General features: G+C 31.9%; 1 protein-coding gene across 1 annotated transcript; it reads right to left on the reverse strand.

Moving 5' to 3' along the window:
- Positions 1-1,690: 1,690 nt before the first annotated feature.
- Positions 1,691-3,251, reverse strand: LOC114387727. Its single transcript, XM_028347931.1, has 4 exons — positions 2,875-3,251; positions 2,706-2,757; positions 2,515-2,582; positions 1,691-2,271 (listed from the first exon to the last, which is right to left on the reverse strand). The coding sequence occupies exons 1-4, from the start codon at positions 3,013-3,015 to the stop codon at positions 1,720-1,722; spliced, it is 813 nt and encodes a 270-aa protein (XP_028203732.1). The 5' UTR covers positions 3,016-3,251; the 3' UTR covers positions 1,691-1,719.
- Positions 3,252-14,036: the final 10,785 nt, after the last annotated feature.

Here is a 14,036-nt window from a genome sequence, read left to right on the forward strand (position 1 = left end):
TCCAAGTTAAAATAATAATTTTTACTCATGTTAAATAATGAGACCTAGACTATGTTGTTTTCACTTTTGTTCTTTCACTTTCTTCCCATGTGCTAGGATACTTTAGCACATTTCAAAATTGGTGTGCTCTCTTTGCACCAACTACTCAAGTTTTGTTAGCTTCTAAAATTTGAAAGTTAGGTACATGTTTTGTAGTTCTTACAATATTCTTATTTGAAATATTGTTTTTAAAATTTTTGTATGTGAAACATTGCTATGATAATTGAGTTATATGTGATTTTAGCATGTATAATCAAGAAAGTTTATTTTTTAAAATTTGAAATCTGTTTTCACTACTAAAATAAATTTTTTAGATATAATTTTTTTCTACAAGTTGATCTTTTGTAATTTTCACTACTAAACTTTTTCTTAAAAACTTAAACTGAATAGTAATTAAATTCATATATTAAAAATTGTATAGTTTTTTGTTATTGCCTTTAAATTTTTTGTGATTATATAATTCATCCTTTTGATATTGCAATTAAATTTTTTTGTGATTATATAATATTGATAGTAGTAGTCATATGGCTTCTTCTTCACAATCTTCACTAGGCCACATCCATGATATCTTATGAATGTAAGAAAATCATATCTCTCAACATATTTGAAAAATAAAATAGATTTAAACTTGCAAAAACATAATTAATAATATTTAACAAAAATGAAGTATCCAAAATCACATACAATATATCAAAATTAAAAATAAAATTACACTTTTACTGAAAATCATTTTATAAAATATTACATAAATCTTCACAAAATAGACATAATCATATAACATAAAAACATATACTACATATTTATCGAACCAACAAATTGTGTGAAGAAAATCTAAAGGAAACTATATTTATAATTACAAATCATGTTAATGCAAATTGTTATTTTGATGCTAAGTATAGCATGAGATTGCTATATCAAGGAACCAATAATTTCAAATTGTTGAATTGGTCATGCTGAGGTGACAAACCAACAATTCAAATTATTACTTTCTTTTGACGTGACAAAACAACAATTTTAAATTACTATTTTCTTTAAAGTGATCATCCAACAATTTTAATTTGTTTTGTCCTTAGTAAACTATTAACACCTTTTACTCTTATAAAAAAAGGATAAGATCACTCGCCTGAGTGATTTGATAGCGATTCAACAGCTCTTGAAAATTATAGTATTGTGTTTAGAATGAAATAATTATTTAAAATTTCTGTTTTGACTGGACTCTTAGGTCCTTAAATTGTCAGTTTGACCCTGGACTTTAGTCAAAACAAAGAACTCATTTAAGTAAAAAATTTCTAAAAATAATCCAAAAGGATCAATCACTCTGCATGCTTTAGATTGCACTTGTTGCTGCATTTTTATAACAAAGACAAATATGATTGTACTGTACATACCCCATGTATTAGTACTACTTATTACTTAGATGTTTCATTTGAAGTGTATGTTTGGTAATGCGATTTTTCGAAGCAACAGATAATTGCTTTTGTGGTGATTTTGCTATGATTTTGTATTCTCTGATTTTCTATCACCAAGCCAAATACACTATATAATAGCCAGCCAATGTACTTCGACGCTCGGAGGTTCTAAGAAGCTCCATAGCTCATACAAATTCACAATGAAAAAAAGATGCCAGAACATGTCAATCCCATTGCCCCAATTGAATGTAAAAAAATGTTAAAGCTAGCATTATGATGGGACATAAGCAAATTTACTTGTTGAGAGCATGCTCCTTTGTGATCTGACCTCAAAAACCGGGGATGCATACTTGGCTTCCCCCTTGTCATTGTGCACAAGATTTTGTGTATGCAAGTACCACCAACATGTCTCAGAATTCTTGTAAACATTGCCCCTCAAATGAGGGTACCCTTTGTGCAAGTTTTTTAATGGATTAAAAACAGGGATTTCTCTCTCAACTTTATGCTTGAAACTGCTTCCATGTCTATAGTCATCTGGATTGTAGAGGGGAGATTCTTTCTTTGCCATTGAATTTTTCCTAAGACAGTTCTCTATCACCTTGGCCTCCTCCTTCAGTCTATCTTTCATGTTCCTAATATTTCTCCAAACTTTGTAAGATCTTGAGTCCCAAATGATATTCCATGTCTTGAAACTTGAACCATTGGAATTGTTAGGGACACGTTTGGATGTATAAGGGATTCTATTGCACTCAAAGCAGAAATTCTTGTGTCTCTTTAAGTCAAAAGCTTTCCTTTTTGCAGCATCAGACAGACATATACAAGCCTACAGAAAGCACAACAAAAAAGTGAAGCCATGCCATGATTTGTGCTTTTTATTAAAGTATTCCCAATCATGGGAAACATTAGAGTTAACAAAAAAAAAAATTTCACATTTCCAATAAAAATCATGATAACATGACATTTCACATAGTTATTACTATAAAGAAAACAAATTTTCACGATAATATATAATTAGATGATAATGTAAAATTAGTATTAGTTAAAGCATTATACATCACAAACTAACCTCAGAGACAAGCTTGAATGCAATTTCAGCCTTCGGGTGTGTATTCTTGTCCGGATGAAGTTGCAAGGCTGAATCAAAATAACAGTCCTTGTTATTATGCAGGAGAAAGAGGAAACAAATATTGCATAAAACCATAAAAAATGAGTTTTTTTTTTTTTTTTCTGAATATAAAAAAAAAGAGTTAAGCCTACCAAGTTTATGGTATTGCTTGCGAATGGTGCTCACCCCTGCATTTTCTTCCACCTATGAGAACCAAATAAGGAGAAATTTGCATCATAAAAAAGAACACAAAAGAAAAGTGGTAGTACCAAGTTTACAATTGCATCAACAAGAAAATTAAGGATAAAAAAAAATACTTACTCCAAGAATGCAATACCAATCTATGAAAGGTGGCTTAACATGATGGTTTGAGACATGTCTATGAACACACACAACAGAACGTGTGGAAATGGAGCAAACCTCCAACACCAACTGGGTTTTGTAATCTGATTCTTGTCCCATTCTCTTCCCCGTATCTGAAGTGGGAAAGGGAACAAATGGGGGGTTACAAATAGTGAAAGGTTAAGGTGGTGTTTGTTTTTGTTGGTTTTTTGGCAGGCAGTAATAAATAAACTAATAACGGAGGTGGAGCGGTTTGGAATAATAAAGCATTGCGGAGTAGATTTTTTTATTTTTTGAAGTGGGTCAGTTGGTGGGAACAAACAAGTAGAGAGAGATTGGAGAGATTAACGTTATTTTCTCCAAATGGCACCCACTTGAGGCATTTGGACGTAACGTTTTTTCTTCTTCTTTTATATGGTTTAATAACCTATTGATATTCAAATTAATTTAAAATGGAATTAAAAGTACTAGTTTTCTCGTTTCCATGCTCTCTGCCCTACCTATATTTGTTGCAAGTTGCAACTAATAACACACCCTGCCGCTGGAAAAAGATTAACATCTCTTAGGTAACTGATATTGTTGAAATTTACTTTGATTATGCCATTTATCAATTCTTGTTGAATTTTTCATATAATATAAAAATGATATATTTAGGTTGCTTTCTTTTTCTGTCAAAAAAAGGTTACTTACTCAATCAAAATATATAGCACATGATGCAATATAACTAGACATATTATTTAAAGGTTTGATTGTTTCATCATCATACACGTGCTCCAATGCTAAATTAGTAGTTGAAACTTATTTAAATATTATAAATGTCGATTACATATAATGAATTAAGTTTATTTAATTTTAAAGCTAACAGGCACACTTTACTTTTAAACTTCCTATTTTTTAAGTTATAACTTTTAAGTAATTTTCCTCTAAAAAAACTTCAAAGTAATTTTTGATTAAAAAAAATTAAGTCAAACATAGCCTATATATGCTTAGATGAGATCTCAACGGCTAAAATGTTACTACATTTTATCAATTGTGAACTACTGTGAATCTAATAAAATGACTTGGACTTTTCAAAGATTCTATTTTGGTCTTTCAATTCATTATATCAGGCTATACTGAAGAAAAAAAGAAGAAAGAAACCATAGGCTATAGTGAACTCCCTAGTACCTGAGGCTATAGTGAAAAATTAGAAACCATAGGCATATAGTATTGATGAAAAGGGAGACCCCTCCATTTTCGGGGTACAGGAAAACCCTTAATTGGAGACCAGTAACACTTCAATATGATGCAGATTTATGGGTAGTAGGTAGATGCCAATAAACACGAAGGTTGAATACTTGAACCTTAGGCATAAGAAGGTACCCTGGGGTGGGTGGTGAAAACATAATTATCTATATTTTTCTTCCGTCTTGTACCCTTAGTTCAATGAGCGTATCATTTTTCCATCTTCTTCTTGGAATTCATCATATGAAAGTTGTTGTTTAGTATTAGGTGCAATGTGACAACTAGCATTGCAATGCCTTCGTTAGAATAAAATAAGAAGTAGCAACATATTTTTTTTGTTTTTACATTTTTTTTAAATTTTTTTATTGGTTGAAGCATATATGAAGCTGATTAATTTGGGAATGAGACTTACTAAATGAAAAATAAAAGCCATTTATTTAAGGAGATTGACATAAATTTCACCTAATAAAAAAGAGTCTGGTATTTTGCTAATATTTCTCATGAAAATTTAGTTTGTCCTGGTTCAAGATGATTTTGGTATTGAATTCTCTCAATTGCTCCAAACCCTTTCCAAATTTCCTAGTAAAGACAAAAGGGCTTTCACAATCACCAGTTTTTTGTTGGATCAAACTACTATTTCAGGACAGAGGTACGTATATTATTAAACTGTTCAAGTAGTTTATTAAAATAGTTCACAAAAAAAAAGTAGTTTATTAAAATGAACCGATCACCTCCATTTTTTAACCTTACACTAATTTGTACCGATGAACAACGTATAAATAACGAATGTATAAGATGTACTATATTTGTGCATGTTACATTTATCGATTACCAATATTGAATTATTCACATTATTCACCTGTATAAAAGTAACATGCACAAAATGCTGTGAGAGTATATATGGGGACTCTTAATCTAGATATTCTCTTCACATGAAGTTGTACAAATTTGAAACAAAGAATGACCAAGTATCATTTAATTTTATAATGCATTGGTAACTGAAGTTTTGTTTTGGATCGAGAAGGCAGCAACAATATCCAATATAGGCTTTCTTTTGCATAGAGCCAATGCCAGGAAGAGTAGGAAAATACAAATAATTTGTTGATGTAACTCTCATAACCCAATATAAAAGGTCAATAGAATACGATGAAATTCAAAACTCAACAATTTTTGCAGAGTTGGGGTATGATTTGGAATACCAAAGTCTAAGCAACTGTGCCAGTCATGTGCTAATTATATGAGATCTCCCAGTTCATGGCATCCCGATGGGAGGAAAAGAGAAGTAACTCGCCGCTACCTATGTAAACAACCTTGAAAATGAAAAAGAGGACAAGTTTGACCTATACTACTTTGAATGCATTAAGCATGAGTTATTCAAATCCTCTATGACTTTTTTTTAAATTTGATATTGGTATCCAAGGTGAATTTAATGAAAGGAGACAAAATGTTTTAGCTAAAAGGTTGGTTTAGTAGGTAAAAATTGAAACTGCATTTCAATTAGGACACAAGTATTCATGTTAAGACTTTGTTACTGAATAATTTTTATGTAGTATATTTGTGAGTACTATTATGGATGAAGACAAATGTTGACATTGATCAGTTAATGCAGGTTCATTTGTATTTCTTTTACGAGGCTGAATTCAGATATTTTTGGAATTACTTTATTAATTTGTTGGATAAGAAATATTAGGATCAGATATAGGATTAAAATTTATTGAAAATTATAAAATTTAATGGGCCTCATTTTATTGAATGACTATCTCTTTTAATTTTGATTACATTTTAATAAATAAAAAAGAGTGTTAATGAATAAATGAGTTAAAAAAATATATTATTACAGGTTCATACTCTTTAAATAAACTATCTAGAACTACTTGACATTGATAAATTTCAGGAATCTAACTTACCCCAACTTTTTTAAAAACAAAAGTTCATGCCTTTACATGAGACATGCAAGTCATTGTCTATTAATAATTCAACAATCATCGGCCGAATCCTGCTTACATGTGTCCGCGGACACTGTTGATATCAATAATCACAATCATGATTGCTTCTAAGTATAACATTCTCTTCTAATTTCTGATACCCGATTAAGTTCTTAAATATTACAAATTTATACCCCATGTTTCTAAACTTGGATACACCTCGTGCCAAGTTTGGAAATTCTTTTGCCTTTATAAAAAAAAATACAAATTAAGTGATCAAATTACATAATTTCATTACTCAGCAGCCCATAATTTTCATTAATCATTTTATAAATCGATAGTATAATACTCCCTGCTTTTGTGAAGGGAGTACAGATGTAAACTCCCATAGTTTCAATGTCATTAATTTAGACTGATATATAATCATTAGCCTCACTTTCTCTTCTATCATCACTATATTTTTTTTTTATTCATCTAGCTATCATCACCATATGACATAAGGTTCCATGACACATGCAGTGACAGATCCGGGTTAAGGAGTGCAGGAGCAGCTGTCCATAACCCAAGCTTTTTAACATATATGTGTGTATAAAAAAAGAAAAAAAAGAAGCCAATCTAATTCTTATCTATTACCTTGAAATGCAAAACAATTAGTCTACCAATAAACCACTGCTCCAACTCAATGTACAAACAATGAAAATTATGAGAGCCATACAAGAAGCAAGATGCCTTGGGGACAAAAAAAAAGCCAAGCAAACAAAGGTTCAAGGTCAGTTCATTTTGCTGTTGGGCCAAACTTTACCTTCACATCAAAATTTCAAAGAAAAACAGACGAATACATATAACAACATTAAGCCAATACCAATATCCCTATATAAATCACCAATCAAGTGAAAAACAGAAATTATCTTGACACATTACAACAACCAAACGTTGTAGCACTGCTACATGAAAATGGATATGTAGATGCCCCCTAGGTTCTATTAACGACCTACTTTTAGTAAAAGCATTTTGTGCGTGTCTGGATAGTGTTTGGATAGGCAGTGCAGTCACCGCACCTTGCTTATTTAATTTTCCACGGTCACAGCAAAGCAACTCTTTGTTGCTTCTCTATTTTCAATTATTCACCATGGTTTTTGGGATTAAAATCGATTTTTCTTGGTATTCAAACGTGCACTTAAAATTTAATTATTATCCTTTTAATCTAAACTTGTTAGAATATCTTTTTAGTTTTTAAACTTTTCTTTGATTTTAGTCCTCAAAATTTTTTTGTCTTTACTTTAAATCTTGTTAGACTATGTTTTGAAAGATAGTAAACCCAATCATTTATATTTTGAAATTGTAAAAGCAGAAAGAGTAGTGAAACTGCAACTACAAAATTTGTCTGGAACATGCTGCACCACTTGAATTTAAATTAAAACTATGTTTAGTCAAAGCACTTCCACTTAAAAGTTACAATTTAGTTCTACATTAAAGTTTACACCTCAACCTTCGAACAGGGAATTTGAATTCTGAAACAACACAATAAGAATGTAAGTTGGATTATTAAGACCCCATAGTGGAGGAAAGAGTTGAACATGAATAAATTATTCAACCCTGGTGGTGAATTAAGTTATAAATCCTTAGGGCCTCTATGATTCTAGAACAATATCTAGCATTTTCTTACTTTCCTCATCTTTCTCAAATGAAAAGAATGTGTCTATCATGTTGGCTTCTCATTGACCACTTTGCTAAAATATGGACGTGACTTTTCATCATATCACTCGAATTGCAGAGAAGCTTCTTCCTTGTAAGTCAGGCTTCTTTAGGGACACCATTTAAGCATAAAAAATCATTGTAAGCGAACTAACTTTTTTTTTTTTTAATCTTTCAATGAAATGAGAAGTAAAACTAAGTGAAGCAGAAAGTAAGCTACTGCTTTCACTTACTATTCTCACACAAAACAACTCAATAAATATTCAATCACTCAGATTTATTGGCTAAATATGAGTTATTTTGATAATAAAAATATATTGAAAATATCTTTAAAAATATTAATTTAACAGTTATCTTTGGCTTAAATATTAAGATTTGATATTTTTCTTATCTAATTAATTTTTTAACTTTTAATTACAAATAACTGATAAATAATTAATTTCAGGTCAATATTTGACTAATTTTCTACTATCAAAATACAATTATTTAGCAATTATTAGTATTTGAAATCTCACTGTTTTAGTCAATCAAAATAATTCATAAAAATATCAAAAATTAAATGTCCTTTCAAATACTCTATCCAAATAAGTTATTTTATCACGAATCATTTTAAATTCCTTGAAAAAAATGAATTCTCTTGTTAAATTTAAAATAGGTCCAGTAATTCGTTGTTATCCAATCGTAAATATATAAGATTTTGAACATTTAACAAACTCTTGGTATTTGACCGAGAAAAGTATTGAAGCTAAGGTCAATATGGGAGATTTCATTGCTAAGATTAAAAATCCAATGTGGCAATTCAGAGTGAAAATAGTTCCCAGACAGGTCAAGAGTCACAAGTGAAGTAAAATTCACAAACTTGACAGAAGGGCTGATATTGTTTAGATGACAACTAGCCAATCTCAACTCCAAAAGAGAAGGATGCATGAAAGGGTATGCGTGTGTTTGAGGGAAGGAAGGAGAGGGACAATGGAACTTGGAGTGTGATGATTAAGCTGTATGCGTTGGAAGTGTTGGGTTTGTTTCGGAGAATGCAGAGCGAAGGGTTTCCGTTGAATTTCCCTTCGTTGATTAGTGTTTCTTTCTGTATGTACCAGCCTGGCCAGTCTTAACCATGGCAGGCAGGTGCATGCCCAGTTGATGACATCTGAATTTTATCAGGGTTTATATGTTGCCTCGGTCTTGATTACGATGTATGCTAAGTGTGGCGATCTTGTAAGAGCGAAAAAGGTTTTTAACAGGTTTCCTTTGAAGAATGTTGTTATGTGGACCTCTATGATAACAGGTTATTCCCAGCATGGCTAGGGAGAGGAAGCTTTGAATGTTTTCCATGACATGTGCTCTTCTGGAGTTCCACCAGATGATGTTACCTTCATGGGAGTTCCTTTCAGTATGTAGCCGTTGTGGTAAGGTGAAAGAAGGGCTTGAATTGTTTGAAACAATGAAATGTAAATATCAAGTGGAACATGGAATTGAACACTATTCTTGCCTGGTTGATTTGCTACTCGCAAGTATGTATGCTTATAAAGGAAGATGGCGAGATGCTGAAGTCCTTAGGAAAAAAATAAAAGCTAGGAGTGTTATCAAATTACTAGCTGGCTGTAGTTGGATTGAGGTGGACACAATCTCAGAAAGCAATCTTGTCTAGGGGTCATTACAAACGTGTTTGGACACATGTTAACAGGGCCAGATAGAAGGTATTAGTTGTACCTTTTAGCATCTTTTATGTATTTGACGTGATTTCTTCCTTTCCTAATGCATTTCCAAACACACAATATCTGCATGTTTGGCTGAGCGCAGGTAAAATTGATTTTGAATAAAATTGGTAATGACAGAAATTCAATTTTTTATATCAGAAATTTGTCTTTCACAGTATTTTCTATTTTCCTTTCAGTTGACTAAAACCAAAGTTGGGTACATCCTTCATGTACTTAAACTATTATTGAAAAGTAGATATCGGAATAGAAAGTAGACACAGTCATAACTCTCTGATGAAGTCTGTCTGCTCTTGCTGAACTATTTTATATACGAGGCCAATGTCTTGCCAATATCAACTTCATCTAGCTTCAAAATTTGGTCGATCTCTCGCAAGAATTGCATTATCTGATAATAATGGTAATCAAGGTCCATGGTGTTCCAACTTTCCCAGCAACAGCACGTGTTTTGCGAGAAATTGTTACATGTGTGTGTTTGGTTAAGCGTTAAAATCCACGTTCAATGGAGAAACACACGTTCCAAGACACAAAGCTAAAACAATGTGAGGGAATTTTTTTTTTCAACAGTCAGTTGCGTTCAGTTCGCAAACACACCCAAATTCAAGACCATGTAGTTAAAACTAATTTTCATGTGACACGTTATTATTAATGTTTTCATGAATGAAGAAAATATGATTACATATCACGTGAAGATTGATTAAGATTACATGATTTGTGATGATATAATAATTTCACACGTTTTGTCTTCTTTGTGAGAACATATATAGCAGATTGTCCAATAGGCTTGGCTTCTCCTTAGACAAGAACTTCACCTTTCTTGAAAAAGTGAGAATTCCTTCATAACTATATCACCTTCAGATTGCCTTCGGATAATTCTTTTTATTTCCCCTATATTGGTAGCATGTTTGAAAATTATTCATAGAAAAATCATTATTTGTTTAAAAAAAATTCTTGAGAATTTGATAGATAAAAGGCTAAATATCTTTTATAAAAAAAATTGAAATAAACATTTTATAAGTCTGTTAAAATCTAGGATAAGCTACACCATTAAAAGTGGTGCCCAAGGGAACCACACTTGGAGCCAAAAGGGAACTAGGAAATGGATGTTTCAGGAAATTTCCTAATAATAGTAATATATAGCGATGCGCAAATTTATTTTTCACACAGTAATTTGTGAGAAAGCACAACTAACAAGAAATAATGGCATGACACGAGTGGCAACTTGGTGATCTTTGGTACCAAATAGAAAGCAACCTATTATATGACGCAAGGCCCTAACTAGCAACTTCTTTAGTGACTAGAACCCTTCTTTTAAAAGGAGAGGCTAATATGGAAAGAAATATATGAAGGATGCCGATACGAGCAAGTATCTTGTTTTGTTAAATATAGGACTAGGATTTTGGCTTTTCTATGGGACAATCACAAGGGCTTGTAGCCAAATGTGCTGGGGGAGGATGTTTTCCATCTGCTGTGGAGCCAACTCTTTATGATTCTGAATGTTACATGGGATTAAAAGAAGCATGTATAGAAAGGTTGTTGTTTTCGGGCTAAGCATATGTTCTCCAAATAACTTTATTGCACAAATAAATATGGGAAAAATAACAAAAGGAATGGGTAATGTTGACATAGCTTGTCAAGAAAGCTCAACATGGGAAATTTTGGTTTGGATATTTAGAATTATTGTCTGAGGGGGATGGTTATTGTGAGTGGCTGAAACAAGTTTTAGCGCAACCAATGGTTTTCGTCATTAGCCTCAATTGATTTCATTAGTTTGGTAGGGTTACTGATAAATAATAATTAAACAGGATAGATTTTAATTTACTTTCAATCTAAATGTTTTTTTGGATGATTAAGGAAGCGTTTGGATTTTGGAAGAATTTTACAAATTTATTTAAAGAAGCTGATTTATGACAATTGAAAGTAATTTTATAAAAAAAAATATTTTGACAAGTTTTATAATTTAATAAACACTTAATTAAAGTATTTATTCAAATGTGTTTACTGCATGTCCAAGTATTTTTGACGGACGCATATATTGTAATAATATCTGAAATGTCATAATAACGTAAAACAAAATTGAAAATGAATGAAACAAGCTTCTAATTGTATAACTTAGTTAGTGCCTATCAGCTGCCTCCATATTGAGAATTTAGATGACAAATTATTTATATGGCTTTGCATTTATAGGAGAATTGAATTAAATGGAGTTATCAACTAATTGACGGAACATTACAAATCGAAAAAACTCACGTGGTCCAATGGGCACCCAAAGGAATTTAAGCTAAATTGACTAAAGGAGAAGCCCCCATCAAAATCTTTGTCACAACATATGGCAAATTAATGAAATTAGGGTCCTATATAGGTAAGCATCGTAGTCACAGGGACCGTGTGGCACGAGGAGGAGATGGCTAATTGATGCAGAGTCACGACCAAAGGTGGGTTGAAGAGAATGTGTGTCCTAAAGTCCTACAACTTTGATGGCTCAACTTTGATTTGGTTGGGTGGGATAAGAGTTAGAATCTAGCACCACTGTTATTATTATTATTCACTCTCAAGTTGTGCTGGCTCCTCCACGCACATTTCTCCATCTTATTCCAGAAAATTCTATTGGGATCATCCCATGAATTCTCAAAATATATATAAAAAAAAGGATTTTAATTTATGATCTGTAATCATAATTGCAACTGCAATATCATGATTTTAGAAGTCTGTACAATACTACGGTCACATCGGTCTTATATATTAAACTATACAATTCTTTTGCAATATCATAATTTTGAAAGTATATTCATATATAACGGAGACCATATATCACAATTTAAAACTTTGTATACAAGACAAATACATAATGTCAATTTGTAATATCCACATGTAAAATATTATATTCTCTATTTGTGCATGTTTATAGAAATAAGACAGTGCATGCATGGCTAGATAGTAATTGAGGATGCACAAGCATGTCTTATTAGTTACTAGTACTCTCAGAGTTGACTGCCATATGCAACACACAGTAATGCATGAGTTGGTGCCTGGTTAAATACTTAAATTAGAGCTTAGATTTTGATAAATTTAATGGGACACCAACTGATGAATAATGAAGCTAGCTCTTGGTTCAAATTAATTTATAGGTATTGTTAATTAATTAGTCTATATTCTCTCATTCTGCTGATATATGGAATATTAATTAGAGCTTAGTTTACACAAATTATTAGCCACAAGGGAAAATTGCAGATATCATTTACAATAACTAGTAGTAATAAACGGGCTACCTACCTAATCCATTCCCTATATAGCTGGAAAGAAAGCTGAAAACGGATATGGTTCATATAGTCATTTTCAAAACGATTTCAGCATAAGGATTTGGTGCATGTGATGGGGAGAAAAAAGTTTATTATTCCTTGTTATCATCCATTGACCTCTTCTCCCATAAACTATGTATTTCTTTTTCTTACAGTCCCATAAATTTTACAATATTTTACTCACATTTTTCTTTCCATCTTTCTCCATATCGTTGAAAGTATTATAAGGATTAAAATTAACGTGTGAATGAAGGCTGGCGATTGAATAATCAACACTGGTTAGGCAAACAAAAACCCTTTATATACCAAAAGTAACTATTAATTAGTCTATTAATTAGCCTAGACAATTAGGCAGCATAAACAAAAACAAATGCATGGAAAACCTCGTGCACACACATGGATTTCCAAATGAAAATCAGCAATGTTTATTTTTCCACACATAACGATCAGAATTAATTGAGATAAATTCCTTTCATCTTCGGTCCCCACCCTCCACCACTATGTACCTGATAATCCTCCCACAAACCATAGGAAAACTTTTTCAAAAGAGCATATTATTCACTTGAGTCTTCCGTGCTCGAGCATCCTCCTTTCTTCTTAAAGAAACTTATTCCACAGCCACATCCAAGTCCAAATGATATTTTTCCACATTCTCCCACACATTAATTTTTCTTCACCAACACTTAATGATACAAATTTGTGATACTAGATGGTAGGTTATCTTTTGCCTCATTATAGCTAGTCTCGGGCCAATTAATAATGAGCTTAATTTGCTATATTTCATGCACAAATTTATAATATGCTTCCAACTATCTTTGTGTCAATTATATTTGTACTAACTAAGCTGGTTAGCAGAAAGTGGCGTGTGCATGTAGTATATATTATATATATGTTCACACCAAGTTCTTATATTATTAACTAACTGCGATTTTGTTTCTAGAATAAGTTTCTCTTCTTATAAAACAAAGATTCTCTTAAGTGGGGTAACAAAAAACTTTGTACTCCGCCAATGGTTAAGGGAATCAGGATTCCCCCAATCCGATTAGGACCAACGGTGATGAAATAAGCCCCTCAAACACCCCCCTCTTCCAAATGTACACATAAAGCTTATAGTATCCTTCCCCGGTGGGTCCCTCCTTAGCTGTACTCACATCCAAACATCTCAATATACTGTCCTTATCACCACCATGTAGTTTTTATTATTTCTACATTATAAAAAAAAAAATTAAAACCCATCTTACCCATGACTTCAATTCACCACCACTATATATACATCAATACCC

The sequence above is a fragment of the Glycine soja genome, chromosome 15 (genome assembly GCF_004193775.1).
Source record: "Glycine soja cultivar W05 chromosome 15, ASM419377v2, whole genome shotgun sequence".
Classification (NCBI taxonomy): Eukaryota; Viridiplantae; Streptophyta; class Magnoliopsida; order Fabales; family Fabaceae; genus Glycine; species Glycine soja.